Source organism: Xenopus laevis, chromosome 4L (genome assembly GCF_017654675.1).
Source record: "Xenopus laevis strain J_2021 chromosome 4L, Xenopus_laevis_v10.1, whole genome shotgun sequence".
Lineage (NCBI taxonomy): Eukaryota > Metazoa > Chordata > Amphibia > Anura > Pipidae > Xenopus > Xenopus laevis.
This window is the reverse complement of record NC_054377.1, coordinates 127,079,853-127,095,649: the sequence shown is the minus strand read 5'-3', so window position 1 is coordinate 127,095,649 and position 15,797 is coordinate 127,079,853. Positions and strand designations below refer to the sequence as shown.

At 41.7% G+C, this 15,797-nt stretch overlaps 1 protein-coding gene across 3 annotated transcripts in view; it reads right to left on the bottom strand.

Annotated features, from left to right (window-relative positions):
- Positions 1–64: 64 nt before the first annotated feature.
- The window catches only part of grm2.L (glutamate receptor, metabotropic 2 L homeolog), a 32,301-nt gene continuing 16,568 nt past the window's right edge, over positions 65–15,797 (bottom strand). For all 3 annotated transcript variants that reach the window (XM_041590782.1, XM_041590781.1, XM_041590783.1), the window contains exons 4-8: positions 10,848–11,685; positions 5,628–6,691; positions 5,226–5,394; positions 2,114–2,179; positions 65–636 (exon numbers count right to left, since the gene is read on the bottom strand). In XM_041590782.1, coding sequence (XP_041446716.1) covers positions 563–636; positions 2,114–2,179; positions 5,226–5,394; positions 5,628–6,691; positions 10,848–11,685 — 2,211 coding nt within the window. In that variant the 3' untranslated portion in view covers positions 65–562. The remainder of the gene's footprint in view (positions 637–2,113; positions 2,180–5,225; positions 5,395–5,627; positions 6,692–10,847; positions 11,686–15,797) is intronic.

Below are 15,797 nucleotides of genomic sequence, written 5' to 3'. Positions count from 1 at the left end.
ACGGCCTTTGGGGTTTTTGAGTTTGTATAGTCTGGCTTTCTTTCATTTAGTATTGGGACTGCTCAATCTACAAACAGATATTTTATTTACAGAACATCGTTAGCAGCTTTACCACGCAAACTGAATATGATTCCTACAACACCATACAACCAATGGGAAGGCTAGCTCAGAACTTCAAGGCTTGCAGCAGCCATAATGTACAAGGCTGCAGTTACACCCATTGTATTCTTGGCTTGCTCAGACCTCTGCAGAACAAAAACAGGCTTCCCATAAATTGCTTATATGGTGTCCTGGTTTTGAAACTTCCCATAATCCACACTTGCGAAGAAAACACCCACAATCCACTATGTGATCACATCCAGTTTCATACAGGAAAATATCCAGTGCTGGGTTTCAGGCCCACCTGACCTGTCCTTTCAAGGTCCTTGGTACAGACAGAATGCTCACTCTCACTGTGACAGTAGATGACCCTGTCCTTGCTGTAATGCTTCTAGAGAGGAGCTCCCTCCTGCACTGATGACATCGGTACGCATCACATGTCACCCCCTTTGTACTGATTGCATCACAGGGAGGAAGTCGTTGAATCCACCACCTCACGCCCATTACAGACAGTTGGGACATACTGTACAGCGGAACCTGCAAACATACAAATTGTAAAGTTTTATATGAAGAAGCCGAACATTATGCAATACCAACATAGAGCCTAATAAATGCACATATATTAGTATTTCCTGTAGGAACATTTTTGAAAGTTGAATCATAATTAGAGTCTCAGCACATTGTTAGTGTGAATATGGAGTAAATTGGAAGCTAGAAGCTTCTGTACGGATGTGAATTTAAATCAACCTATTAAAACAGTCCCCTGGGGTGAGAGATGCATCTACCAGGGAAGGGGGGATAGGAGGTCAGCAACAGAATGCTCTTTATGCAGAAATGCTAAATATTAATTTGTTTTCATTATTAGTAGCTGAGCATGAGATCGGTGGAACAGAAAAGTAAGAAAAGAGTAAAGCTGCTGCAGATTGCAACTATGTGTAAGGTATGGTGGGCTTCTCTGTTGCAACTGAAAGTGCACCCACCATCATCGTCCCTTTATCAGGGTTGTAGTTTCATGAAATCTACTGGTTTCATTTTATTTCTGTGCTACAAAGGCACATCATTCCTTTTACTATACCACTGGACAGGAAACCACAAATGAGCCTAAGTAAATTGATGACGTTATAAATGATGTCTGTTTAACAGGTAATTAAAACCAGAAAATAAATGCAGACGTATTCAATGCTTTCAATTTACATGTATTTCTATTTTGGGTAGTCTCTAAGATATTAGCAATTCTAGACTGCTAATACCAGGCCATCAGCTCAGTAGCTCCCTCTTTTACATTTCTGTATACTGCAAAAGTAATTTGAGAAGAACTCAAGTTTTCTGGAAAAAGTTTCAAGTCTGTTGCTACTGCTAGGTTGGTGGGCACAGAAGGTGCATAGAAAACACTATCAAGAACAAATGTATTTCTTTAGGAGGAATGGGTTAAACATAAATGTTAAATATATTGGAAGGAGAAACAAGACAAAAAAAATAAAGCTGTGGCAAGATTGCTGCAAAAATAAATGTTTCCTTTCCAGGTTATTGCGAGAGCAGTGGGTCACATGAATGTAGCGCCCCCCCCCCTCGTTAGATAGTCGCACAGTTAATTAGAAATCAATTCCCTCCCCCAACCTTTGTCTGCAAGGCTTCGGGCAACCCCTTAGGTACTATAAGGACTTAAAAATAATATGTATTTCACTGACGTGCTGAGATGTCTGTTAGAAACAAAATAGAGTGAAAGAAACAGGATGGGGTAGGCTCTAATGAGCAGGGCCCTCTATAGCGCCTGTATTAGTCAGTATTTGTGAGTAATTGTATATTTGATGTAAGCAACCTTCTACTGTACAGCCTTAGGGAATATGTTGCCACTGTATAAATATAAATACATGTTAATAATGGGGTAATAAATCATTCATCCATGAGTATAGTCTGTCCCATGGGGTCTTTTGGCTGGCTCGGGACTGTGCATTTTCATTCTTGAATGATACATAAAGACAAATAGGGCTGATAGCTTTTTCTTTAATCTTACGTTCAGGCCTTTGCTGCTCAAGGGAGTTAGTTGACCGATCAAAGTGCTCATTAGAAGAACCCCTCCCTGAAAAGAAAAATTAGAAATGAGGTTTTTGAAATGACCCACCGGTCTGGAATGTACAGAATTAAAATCTCCACCTTGGGTAGAAAACATGTCCCTACAATTAGAGACCAAACAACCATTTAAGTATGCCTAGGCGAGGGGCAAGTTCTGTCTTCAATCTAATTCGCCTTGCCCAATCAGAGGAGAAGGAAAGGCTTCGTGCACTTGGGGGTGCCAAATGTTAGGCACCTCCAAGTGATTGTATTGACTTACCTGAAACCCCGGGCTGGTGCTCCTATCAGCAGAAAACTGCACCGGCCCAGGGTTATACCAGTGAGCACCACAAAGTGATCCTCTTCTTGCTCCAAATTTCCCGGGGCAAACGCATGCAAAGTTGAACGAAATAGCTAAGTTTTTAGTTAAAGTTCGGCTTTTCGTTCAACCGCGCATGAGCAGCCGTGCGAAGAAAGCGAAAGAAGAGAAGTGCTCAGTGGTGCTCACTGGAATAACCCGGGCTGGTGCAGTTTTCTGCTGAAAGGAGATACCAGCCTGGGGTTTCACATAAGTAAATACAATCTCTTGGGGGTGTCTAACATTTGGCACCCCCAAGTGCAAGATACTTTTCCTTCTCTTTTAACCTCAATCTTTTTTTGTACCTGCGAGCCACATTCAGATGTAAAAAAAAGTTGGGGAACACAAGCATAAAAAATGTTCCTGGCTGGTGCAAAATAAGTTTTTATGCAACCAAACTTGCCTCCAAGCCTGGAATTCAAAAAACAACACCAGCTTTGAGGCCGCTGGAAGCAACAGCCAAGGGGTTGGAGATTAACATGTTGCTCACAAAACAACTGGTTTGCGATCACTTTAAGGCAAGCATGTGATATCTGAAAGGACCTCAGGTAGTGAGAGTTTGTTTGTAGAAACCATGGGTTTTCTGTGTCCTTTAATTTGAATTGGGAAAGCAGAGGTCTCCTTAACCTAAATAGGATCATTGCTGATACTTGGACTTGATTATCCCTGATCTTCTTCAGAGTTATTGAGCTAAATAAGAAAGAGGAAAAACAGATGGAATGTCCAGGGAACCAAAAACAATATTGAAGTGGCTAGCCCTAAGGGTAGTAGTATTAATAGCTTGTCCCAAAAATGTACATCTGAGGTATCTTGGGGAAGCCTGCGTGGTTTTGTGAAGAACCTTATACCTTTTAAACTGTACATCCAGCTGGGTCAGCAAATTGAACATTCCTCAAACTATGTATGTTAACAAGCCTACTTCATTGGCAGCATTCCACCAAGAGCAACACCTTATACTAATAGGAAACAAGTCAGGAAAAGATGTGTTTTCCCACAGGCTTGAGGTTTAGTTTGCATGACTTTAGTTAACAAGGAAACAATGTTGTTCTCTCAACTATATTGTCTGAGAAACTTGTCGTTAGTTGGCCATTCCGGCCAAGTACGAGTGGGTCAAAATTTGTATCTCTCAAAATACCCACCACCATTCCTGTTCAGAAAAAAAGGGATAGGGCCATCTAAATAGGTTTGAAGACCTATAAGACACCGTTTATCTTCTAGAAGAGAATGTAAACCCATTTTCATGATATCCTGCTTGAGGCCGGCATTGGCAAATAGCTTAGACTGGTCTTAGTCTGACTTTATAGTTATGAGAATATTATAGGAGAGCTGTAACATCGGCCCCCCTCTCTTATATTAACAAACTATAGGCCTCATTTACTGTGTTTTTGCCCTGTGCACCTTCCCCTGATGCAAATTTTTTTCTGCTCCTTAAATGGAACGCAAAGATTTTTCACATCATTTTACATGCGGTAATGCCCGGGGTAAGGAGTCGTGTGGCAGATGGCCACCCCTTAAGCAGTTCAATTTATGCCCCTTAGCAATCCAGCACTTGTGCCTGAACCATTGCTAAATGAATTCTAGTGCGTTAATTAGTAACAAAAAGGAGAACATGTACGAGAACATGAGCTGAGTCTTACTCTGGCCTTGCGTTTTTGGTCTCTTTAACTGAATGGCCATTTAACTCCCACTCTGACATTTATAGGGACCTCACATTATATATTTATGCCCTACTTATACAGCTAGACAAAATGTCAGTGCATTATAATAAATAGCTTATAAATATAATATGGCCACAGCTGGTTCTCCACATGCATTCTGGGCACCTTAAAAAAATGATACATAGGAACAAGCAGTTCACCTCTAGTTCCTATATAAAAAGCGATGTTGATCTGGTTGCCTGGCGACTCAGTTTTACCTAAGAAAGGCTAAAACTGACTTTAATTTTTTTATCACACTCTAAAACTCTTCCCACTTCCACTACTCATCAATTAACGCACTAATGACTAAAAATAGCCTTAATGATGTAACAAAATGTTTCACTGTTATGACTACATATTATATCCTTGACAAATCACTCCGGAATGTTAAAAAAAATCCCCTAAATTAGTATGCACTGTTTCAACATGGTTTTTGATCTGCAGTGATATGTAAAGGGCACGTACACAAGAGGGTGAATTGTATGAAGGGGTAAGTATACACTCATTATAGTATATGCTGTATATGCCCCCTTGACATGATGCCACGCCTGCTGGGGTCAGTGACCCCGACAACCACATTGCTTTTTCAGTTGCAGGTAGGCTAATAGTTCTAAAACAAAAATAAAAAATGAAGATCAGTTGAAAAGTTTCTTAGAACAGGTGGCTCTAAAACAGCAGTTATATTACAAGTGAACCTTCTTGATCAGTGTGATAACCTTGTTGCTCTATGTTACTGGTCCCATAAAAGTATGTGGAAGGGTAAAAAGACACTTGATTCATCACATCACACCTGCCCTGGATATATGAGGGGCAAACAATGTCCCTCAATTGCTCATTGGTCTCTTGTGCAACCAATCAGCAAATCATTTTTTGGTCAAGTGCAATAGGAATAAATAATGCTTTGTGTCTGTTTGTTTTGGGTAACAGTACCTCCTCTTAGAAGATCCTGGAAAGGTCAGGGCAATTTCACTATACCTTGTATGAAGTTGTACTATTAGCTCCTCCTTTGTTTCACTCACCGTGAGTCCCTCCCGGCCCCGTGGCACTGAATCGGTTGGTGGCAATGCGGTGACTGGTGACGTTTTTCTGTGGCTGGAATATAATGATGTGGAGTTTTGGAGTGAAGAGACAGCCGAGTACCACCGAGCCACTCAGACTGACCGAAACACAGAGAGTGGTGGTCTGAACCTGTTGGATACAAGAAATGTGTGAGAGCTAGACATGGAGAAGATCAAGGGGCATCAGATGTTGCTAAGAGGTATAATACAATGTTAGCTGGATATTAGTAGGTGCTATGATAGTTATACTATGGTCGTGTAAATGGTGTATGCCTTGATGGTGGCTTATGTAAAAATAAGCATGGTGGCACAAGTGGATTATATGAAGAGCAGTGTACAAAGTTGTGTAGTTATGTGTCTCACCCGGTAGTCACTGGAGGTCACATAGTAGATAGGGAGGAATGCCAGCCAGATAATGCACGTGGTATACATAGTAAAGCCAATGAACTTGGCTTCGTTGAAGTTCTCTGGACATTTGCGTGTCTTAAATGCATAGAGGGTGCAGAGCAAAACAAGCAGTACGTTGTAAGACAAGGATATCAACATGCTCCCATCACCACTATTGCATTTCAGAGTCACAATGTATCGTTTATCGGGAGTGGTGTCCTTCCGGGTTCCTGGAGGCTCAACGAGCAACCAGATGACTACCACCAGCAGCTGGCAGGAGATAAGCACCAGGCAGATGCCCACTTGTGAGGCTGGGCTGATAAAGCGAGGCCGCTGGACACCATCTCGTGCTCCACTGAAGATGCGAGCTATTCGATTGGTCTTGGTGAGGAGGGCAGAGTAACAGATGGCAAAAGAGGTGCCCAGTCCAAGTCGACGAAGGGTGCAGACAGAGGTGGAGGGTTTGGAAATAAAGATAAATGTCATGGCATAGCAAAGAAGTACCCCACACAATAAGATATAACAAAGTTCACGCCCTGAAGCTTTTACAATGGGCGTGTTGTTGTTTTGTACAAACACCCCAATTGCAAAGAGGGTAGAAAGAAGTCCTAGGCAGGAAAGGCAAACTGGGCCTACAGCCCAAGCATCACCCCAGCGGATGTACTCCTGTGGAAGCTCATAGCAGCCAGTTAGATCCAGACTGGGCCAATATCCTAAGCCGCAGTCCTTACAGGTAAACTCATCTAAGAGGAACTCGTACGGCTGGCAAGCTATGCAGATCCAGCAGCACACATCTCCTGGCTGCATGCTCTTCACCTCATTCTTCTTACAGGGGTCACTGCACTGGGACACGGGCACCGCATTTTTAGCCCATGGAATTAGACTGGTATTAAGTGTCAGCTCCTCGGCCCAATACCCAACCTTCTGATAATGGTAACGACCACCGGTGTTCTGGAAATTGAAGATGTTGTAGCGACCAATTCCATCCCCGTATTTGTCAAATCGGACTGTGCTTTTTGTTTCCGGAGGGGGGAACGGAGCTGAAAAAAAATAGTAAACAACATTGATTTAGTACAATTTTAGTAAGTTTAAAGTTGTCGTTTATTTTCGTATTGCTCTCAAAGGAAGTGGATAATTTAGAATTATGAATTTTACAAATGCAGGTAGTCCTTAATATCATCATAACTCACCAAAGGGAGAGGCCCACGTGCACCGCCCTGAGCCCTCAGCAAAGGGAAAACTGAAAAATTGTAGAGCAGGCACTCCAATGAGCAATCTTTCAGCAGGCTAGAGCCTATGACTAAGTGTTGTGAACACGAAACGTGTAAGGCTGTAATAATGACACAATAAAGACATTTTTTACTTATTTTGGGCCTGGTGGAAGATTGCTCATTCGAATGCCTGCTCTACAATTTTTCAATTTAGAATAAGAATGTAGATTTCATACGTGTCCAGCTCTGTGTGTCTTCACCCTTTAATTGGTGAGTTGGTGGCAGTAGGGCAGACATGTCCAAACTCTGGCCCGTGGGCCAATTGCGGGCCATTTTCAATTTTAGACTGGCCCGCAGCCTTAAACAAATATTCGCCCATTGAAGGACAGATATGCGCTGTCCAAAGATATGTGGCCGACTACTGCAACAGAATTTGATATGGTAATGAAAATTAGGTTTCGGGTACTTACTGGCTGTTATAATGATTAAATTACAATTATTACAAGTTTATAAACATGGATTACTGGGTTTTTATTGTGGTGGACTGTACTATTGCTTATTAACCCCAAACAGTTTCGATTTACCCTGTTCTTTGTAAACAAGAGATATGTGACCATGGCTAGCAAGCTTGTAGAAGTGGGAATGCTTGCAGCATCTTCCTACTCTGGCATCAACAAAAGTAGAATGGGACAACCCAGATATAGAAGGTGCAAGGCTTATACAGCCACATCTATTGTAGAAAAAGGAAAGCGCATAATGTTTCAGGGTAGTAACCCTTCCTGTGGTAAAAAAGTGTTCCATATACCTGCATAATAAGAGCATGCTTATTACCCATTACCCTCTTGTACCTTTTTTTCACCACCAGGAAAGGTTATTACCCGGAAACATTGTGCGCATTCTGAATGGTCGGCCCCACACATTTTCACCTCACCAAATCTGGCCCTCATTGCAAAAAGTTTGGACACCCCTGCAGAAGGGTCTTTAAAACTTTCCGTATGGTCTTCAACCCATCAAAACTGTCTGAAAGTGAACTATACTCAGAAAGCATCTACCTACATCAAATATGAAATCTGTATTATTTACATTCCTACGTGCAAGCTGATTCTTTATCTCTGTGTGCAGCAACCACCGGCCAAGCTCCACCCCCCTGATTGAAGAGAGGGAAGAGCCCAAAGGACAATTGTGCCAGGAACACTGTTACCATCATGGGCTCTTTTCAGAGCATAAATGAGAACTAGGGAAGGTTCTTTTTTTCTTTTAGGAGCTGTTACTTTTCTGTCTGAAAGATGTATCCCAAGGTTTAGATATGGAGCCAATAACATGAAACAAAAATGATAGTTCATTTAGATCAGAAGACAGAACTTTTCAGCTAGAAGCCAACAGAACCAATTTAACTCTCCAGCACATTTTTTGCCCTTAAGGATCCATAGACATATTGCTTTTAATATAATTCACCTCTCAACACGGTTAGATTGGCCAACCAGAATATTAGAGGAACTCTCGGTGGACCAAACCTAAACAACTCCCATCTACTGTTTCATATTTGGACCACATGCATCTATATACAGGTATGGGACCTGTTATCCAGAATGCCTGGGACTTGGGCTTTTTCCGGATAAAGGATCTTTCTCTAATATTTAGATCTCATACATTAAGTCTACTAAAATTAATTTAAACACGAATTAAATCTGAATAGGATTGTTCTGCTTTCATTAAGGACTGATTATATCTTAGTTGGGATCAAGTATAAAGTGCTGTTTAATTATTACAGGTATGCGACCTGTTATCCAGAATGCTCAGTAATTAAGTTTTTTTGGATAATGGATTTTTCTGCAATTTGGATCTTCACACCATAAGTCCGATAGCATGGTGTTGCTTCTAAGGGTAGAACTCCACAGACGATTTCGGTGAAATTTGACGAGCAAAAACGCAGGCATCAAGTTGGATGCAACGGAAATAGTGTAAGCAACAGAAATGTCAGATGGTGTCGCAGCATTCGTCCTATGCGACACGTCTGTCGGATGCAGATACTGCTGTCGGATCCGACTTGATACCTGCGTTTTTGCACAGCGCGTCAGAATTGTGCTGAAATCGCTCGTGGAGTTCCTCCCCAATAAGGGTTAATTATATCTTAGTTGGGATCAAGGACAAGCTACTGTTTTATTATTACAGACAAAAAGGAAATCATTTTTGAAAAATTGGATTATGTGGGTAAAATGGAGTCTATGGGAGACAGCTTTTCCATAATTCAGGGCTTTCTGTACCTGTTCAGAGAAAAAAAAAATCATTTTAAAAATGTTTAATTATTTGATTAAGTCTATGAGTCTATGGGAAATTACCTTCCTGTAATTTGGAGCTTTCTGGATAATGGGTTTTCTAATAAAAGATACCATACCTGTAATACATAAAGTAAGAGAGTGTGCACTGGGCATCAGGTTTTCAAATGGGCCTTATGAGACTATTCCAACACAGACTTGACAGGCCTACTACACTGACAATGTTGGATACATTATCTTCTACAGATTAATCTCTTGGCTGCATATGTACCAAACTAATGCCCAAAATAACCACATTATACCTGGCATAGTTCATTAAGTCAATGGCACGAAGCCATGCCGCACAGAATTCATGATGTAAAAAGTAATGTTAGAAAACAATTACAATGTCGGATTCTTTTTTGCCATAGTATGGAATTGAATTGATGATGTTTGGTGTATTTCTGTATTATTTTAGATTCCTTTATAAACACCCCCCTGTTCCTGCCAGCAGAATGTATTAGGAAAGCAGCTTCTAATTCTGGTCAGAGAAGATCACCGCAGGGACCAACGACATGGGGGCTTCCTACTCATAAGGGGGAAAAAAAACCTGTTTGATAATTAATATATTAGGGTATTTCTTAATACACCCAAATGCCTCATGCTGTTTGTTGTAGACAAGTATCATGAATCAGTGTTTGCACTGGGGATGTAAAAAAACGGAAAGGCTGAAGGAGCAGATTAATAAAACATAGAAGGGGGAGTGAAACAGAATGGAGCAGATACTGCCTAGTGATTGCAATTAGCTCTTGTTTATACCATCTGATAATTGCTTTACTGAATATGCTGTGTTTTGACATGTTTGCAGCAGGTTAACTTTAGGTTTCTACTAATGGTAAATGGATTTCCTACTATGTTCCAAAGTCACCACGCTGTCTCTGGGTAAAAATAATTTGAAAGCTTGTGCACTGGAATATCTTGATGTACATGTATGCTGGCTAGGAAATGGAACGAGCTCAGGGATGGCCTATCACAGTGGTGGGCCCTGTCCCTTCTGGGCCCCAGCCAAGGATTAAATATCTCACCAACTCTTCTTCTTTCCATCACAGGCCTTTGTAGCACCTGTCTTGTTTAGCTTTCTTTGATTCACAGGTTTATTTCTAGAGTCAGGTAAGTGGGACTGCCCTGGGGTTTGCATATATTAAAGCTGTACAGAACAGCTGGTGTAGGTTTGGTACATCAGGCATGAAATGATAAAATTGCAACAGTACAGTGAGATGGGGACAGTAACACCTCATACTAAAATATGTAACTCCTTCAGTTTTTGTGGAAGTACAGCTCCAAGCACCTACCGAAAGCCAAGGGTGCTTGGAGTTGCAGTCCAACTGAAGCTGAAGGCGTATAAGTTGGTTGGGCCTTCACGCTAGGTATAAAAAATGGAAAAATGAAATCTGTATTGCCTTGCTGACCCACCCAGTGTCAGACTGAACCTCCAAGGGCCTTCATGTATCTAGGGCTCACTCTCACAATTAGATGTAGACAGTACCAAATGGTAAGTGATATAGACTTATGGTTAAAAATGGAAACTTTCACAAATTAGGGCCCACTTGGTGATCCTTTGGTACTCTTACAGGCCACTCTGACCCTGGACTATGGTCTTTTAGTAACCATTTCTGCAGTGGGCTCTAAAGCTTTACAACCAACGCCTTCCCCAGTGAATCATTTCTTACCACTAAACTTGACATTCAGGATGTAGTCGCGGTAGAAGCGTTTCCCGTTGGGTGGATTCATGTTGGGACATAGAAAGGTCGAGTTCGGGCATATGGCATGTTGCATGTTGTGCAAGGCATGGGCCATGGCATACACTGCATTTACCACAAACATGATCTTGGACTCCTGTTCAAACTTAACCTGTCGCAGTGAATGTTCAGAACACTCTGGAGAAGAAAGGCGACACTGGAATTTATTTTCCCAGAATTCCCGAAACCAAGGGTTGCGAGTGTTATTGTCAGGATGCAGTGACTGGAAATACTTAGAGAACTCCATCAGAGGGTAAGACGCCAACTCTATAGTGATAGCCCCTTCTGCCACCTGCTCACTGCCAAGCACTACACTCTCCAGGGCACCCCAACCATCACTGGCCACCCACATGAAAGACACATTAAGTTCTTGAGCAGCAGCTAGCAACTCTCGTGCATCCTCTATCTTTGTAAAGAGAACCACCACCCGAGCGCTGGGTTTTTGCTGCAGTGCCTTAATCACACCAGCAAAGGTTTTCTTGTTCATGGACCTTCCAACTTTTTCAGAAGTAGCGATGCAGATGTTACGGGCTCTGGCTTCCTGCTCAAATGCCTCTATGCCCGTTTCCCCATAGTCGCCCTCAGATGCAACAGTGGAGACATATGTCCAGTTGAAGTAGCGAAGGATGTCCGCCATGGCTTTGGCCTGGTAGAAGTCAGGGGGGACTGTGCGTGCAAAGAAATCATAGCGGGATTTGTCGCTTAGTTTGGCACTGGTGGAGGCATAACTAATCTGTGCAATCTGGAAGAGCCGCAAGAGGTTGGCAACCTAAAAAACAAGAGAAAAATAAGCAGGCAGAAATACGGAAACAATGCTTTCAAGGAGAACTGAACCCTAAAAAAAGAATATGGATAGAAATGCATAGTTTATATACTAAGCTTACTGTCCAAGCTTTGTGGTTCAGTATATCTATTACAGTAATGAACCAGGCCTTTAAAGTTGTCAAAGCAGTTTCCCATCTTGGATTTTGTTAATAGTGTCAGTGACACTCATGCTCAATGTGCTGTGAGCTGTTGTTGAGAAGCTTAAAGGGCATGTAAAGTCTAAAATAGAATAAGGCTAGAAATGCTGTATTTTGTATACTAAATATAAACATGAACTTACTGCACCACAAGCCTAATCAAACAAATGATTTATGCTTTCAAAGTTGGCTACAGGGGGTCACCATCTTGTAAGTTTTTTAAACATCTTTGCAAGACTAAGACTGTGCACATGCTCAGTGTGGTCTGGGCTGCTTAGGGATCATCATAAACAAAGCTGCTTGAGTTCTGCATGGCTGAGAAGTTAGGCGGGGGCTCCCCCTGCTGTTCATAAGTATGATTGTTTCCCTGCTCAGCAGTTAGGGACCATCTGACAATTCCTATCCACAGCAGTAAATGAAGGGAGAATTTCACTGCATACAGTCAGGTTTCTTATAAAAACGGTACACATATTTTAATTAAAGTATATTGAAGATATGTTGCTTTTTCAATATAGAAAGTAAAAATGGGATTTTATTTTTTTTGCCTTTACATGCCCTTTAAGCTTAGGGGTCATGACAAATCATCAAGCAGAAAATGAGGTTTGCCTGTTGTATAAACTGATGCTACAGGGCTGAATATTAAATTCTGATGCTAATTGCAATCGTTTTAGAGCTGCCATGTTAATGAGAATCTGAACGAATTACTAATCAGCCTTGTATCATGACTTTTATATTCTATATATACAATATATTACTTGGGTAAATGACAGCAGCCCAGAGCATGTTCTGTATAGAAGGTGGGGGCATTTTTGGAGGCTCAGATCTTCACTGCTAAAGGGCTGGGGTTGCCCTGGGCTGGTATAGAACCCCAGAATATGATGTGTAACATTTCTACCCTACTTCATTGCTATGCGTTAGTTCTCCTTCAACCTTACATTTTATCCTGCTTACTCAAAACTTGCTACAGGGATTTAATCCCTAGCACTTGAGTTTGAGCAAGCAATGGCACTCTTCTATGAAAAGAAACTGGCAACAGTAATCGGTTATCATCTTTGACCCCGCAATAACTTTTGTTCAAGCTCAACACAGTAGCCCTCATTTACTGGAATCAAAACAGCTCCAAATGTCACACAAACGTAGATAGCATACAGAAAGAGATTGAACCTATGTTTTCTTGTGCCAATATACCCATTTGCATGTGACAGTCAGACAGTCCTGTATTTCACACTAGGTATTGCCTGGGGGAAACTGTGGGGAACTGTGTACCAATGTAAATGTAAAATTACAGTTGAGTTTGTAAAATCTGTAAATGTAAAATCAGAGAATATGAATCAAGATGTAATGATTTCAAATTGGTAAAATATTCAGTAGATTACTGAGCAATTATATCAATAGAAACACATGAAGAGACTACTGCCACCATAAATTAAACTATTTATTTTCCATTTTGGTGTATGAAACCAAATCAGTGATTTTCCTGAAATGCTTCTTTTTTTTTACCTTGTACATCAGCAAGAATTATTCTTTTCACAAGCCGTATGTCTTATCCTCAGCCTGCCCTGGAGTTAAGAGCTCTAAAACAAGGTTTGTAGGGAGAAGGGGTGGGGAGAACTAGACCCCAAGGTTAGTTATAGAAGGGGGAGGGAAGCAGTGTACGTTGGGTTTAGTAGAGAGAAGGGTTGGGAGAAATCATGCAACACCAGGCTTAGTGGAAAGATTTGTGAGAGAAGGAAAGGTAGAAGGCATTGGTAAGCACTATACACCAAGGGTAGTTAAGAGAAGGGTAGGTAAGTATTATACACTAATGTTAGTTGAAAAAAGAGGGAGGGATGTAATTACAAAGTATAACCACACATACACGTGACCTCTCGAACTGGGTAAACCCAGCTCTACAGAAGTATAGGAAGGCATCACCCCCACGCATTCAGATATACAAAAGAACTCCAGCACACAGTCGAATGCCACCTGCGGATAATCCCTGAGTTTACTTGTGTCCAGTTAAACAATACAACATTTCAGGAGCAGACCCCTTCATCAGGTGACATGACAAAGGGATCCATCCCTAATTATTGTTTTGGCTGGACATGAGGAAACACAGGGGTTATCTCTGGATGGCATTCAACTGTGTGTGCACCAGAGTTGGTTTGGAGAAGGGGGGAATGAGTACTATACACAAAGTCTATTTGATGGAAATGGGTGGGAAGCAAAATACATTGGGGCTCGTGGGAGACATAAGGAAATATATAATTTACGCTGTTGTTATCTGGGAGAAGGGAAAGCGCTATATATTAGGGAAAGGGGTGCATAGCACTGTACAAAAGGGCTGGTTGGGAGAAGTTGGCCAGAAGCTCAATATACCAAGGTTAGTTCAGTGAAGGGAGCTGGTAAGCACTGGTTATCATGTTTAGCTGGGGCAGAGGAGAGAATTACTTTAGACCTAGGTCAGTTGGGAGAAAGTGCTTGGGGGGTTTATAAACACTGTATACCAATTTGGTAGGGATGCATAACAAAAAAAACATTGTGCAATAAGTTAAGTGATCTGATAAGGTCTTGATCTGTGCTATTCCCTAGTCCAGGGGTCCCAACCTCTTTTTCCCATGAGCCACATTCAAATGTAAAAGGAGTTGGGGAGCAAAACAAGCATGAAAAGCATGGGGTGCAAAATAAGTGCTGTGATTGGCATTTTGTAGCCCCTATATGGACTGTGGCAGCCTAGAGGAGGCTCTGTTTGGCAGTGCACCTGTTTTTTATGCAACTAAAACTTGCCTCCAAGCCTGATATTAGAAAAAGAACACCTGATTTGAGGCCACTGGGAGCAACATCCAAGGGATCGGAAAGCAACATGTTACTCACTGGCCATTGGTTGTGGATCACTGACCTAGTCTGTTAACCCCAATGTCCCTACCTCACAGTTATTGCTCCTCCCTTCCACTCTCTCTTGTTCTATAGCAGCCATTCACCTTTCTCTTTTCCATGTCCATTCTTGTATTTCAATTATTTCCCCAGTTTATCTCCCCAGAATATTTATCAACATTTTTTGTGTTTTATTTTGTTTTAGGGGTTTCTGTAGCTACATCTCAAGAGACAAACCACAAACAATGAGCAATGAATTGCCACCAAACCTTTCGTAATTTCTCTAACAGTATAGTTAGTATAGTGAGTAGGTGATCACTAGAAATAAGATGAAATGTATTCAGACTCATTGTAATGGGAGCGAGTAGAATGTGCTGCTTGGGAACCACAGGAAAGATAATATCCAGGTTATTTGAATTCACACTTTCTATTCATTCCTTGGGCAATGCAGTGCCCCACAGAGATGTGCAAATACTAAAATGAATGTGAGAGACTGGATTATTAGAAAATAATCCAAAAAGGCTAAATGAGTGTTTTCTCTGGGGGCTCTATATACTTAGATGTGCCCAGTCTTGTGACACATTTATAGTAATGTAAAACCAATTTATTAAGAGCAAATGGGCATCCAAACAGAGTGAGTAATGACAACAGAAGGATAACACTATTCAGCAACTTGCTCTCCTATAGCTTCAGTCTGGAGCCAGGGGTATCGGCACCCTTCATTTTAAAGCTTGAAATGATTGAGCCAGCACAATTTAATTGCTATCTTGTGCCAGCTCAATTTTAATCACAACAGGGGCTCATGGCATGTATCCAGGGTCGAACTGGGCCGGCAAGGCACAGAGAGAAAAACCCAGTGGGCCCCGCTGGCCCATACACATTGCCTAATGCTTCTCTCCTTACCTCCCTCCGTGACCCGGCCTTTGCTGCCCTGACCTGTCTCCCTGGCACGTTCACTGCAGTGAAGAATAGGTAACCGCAGCAGGGCTAATGGAGGGTTGTGGCTTGGATGGGGAGGCGGAGGGGGGTCCGAGGCATCTCACAGAGTTCACGGGCGCCATCTTCT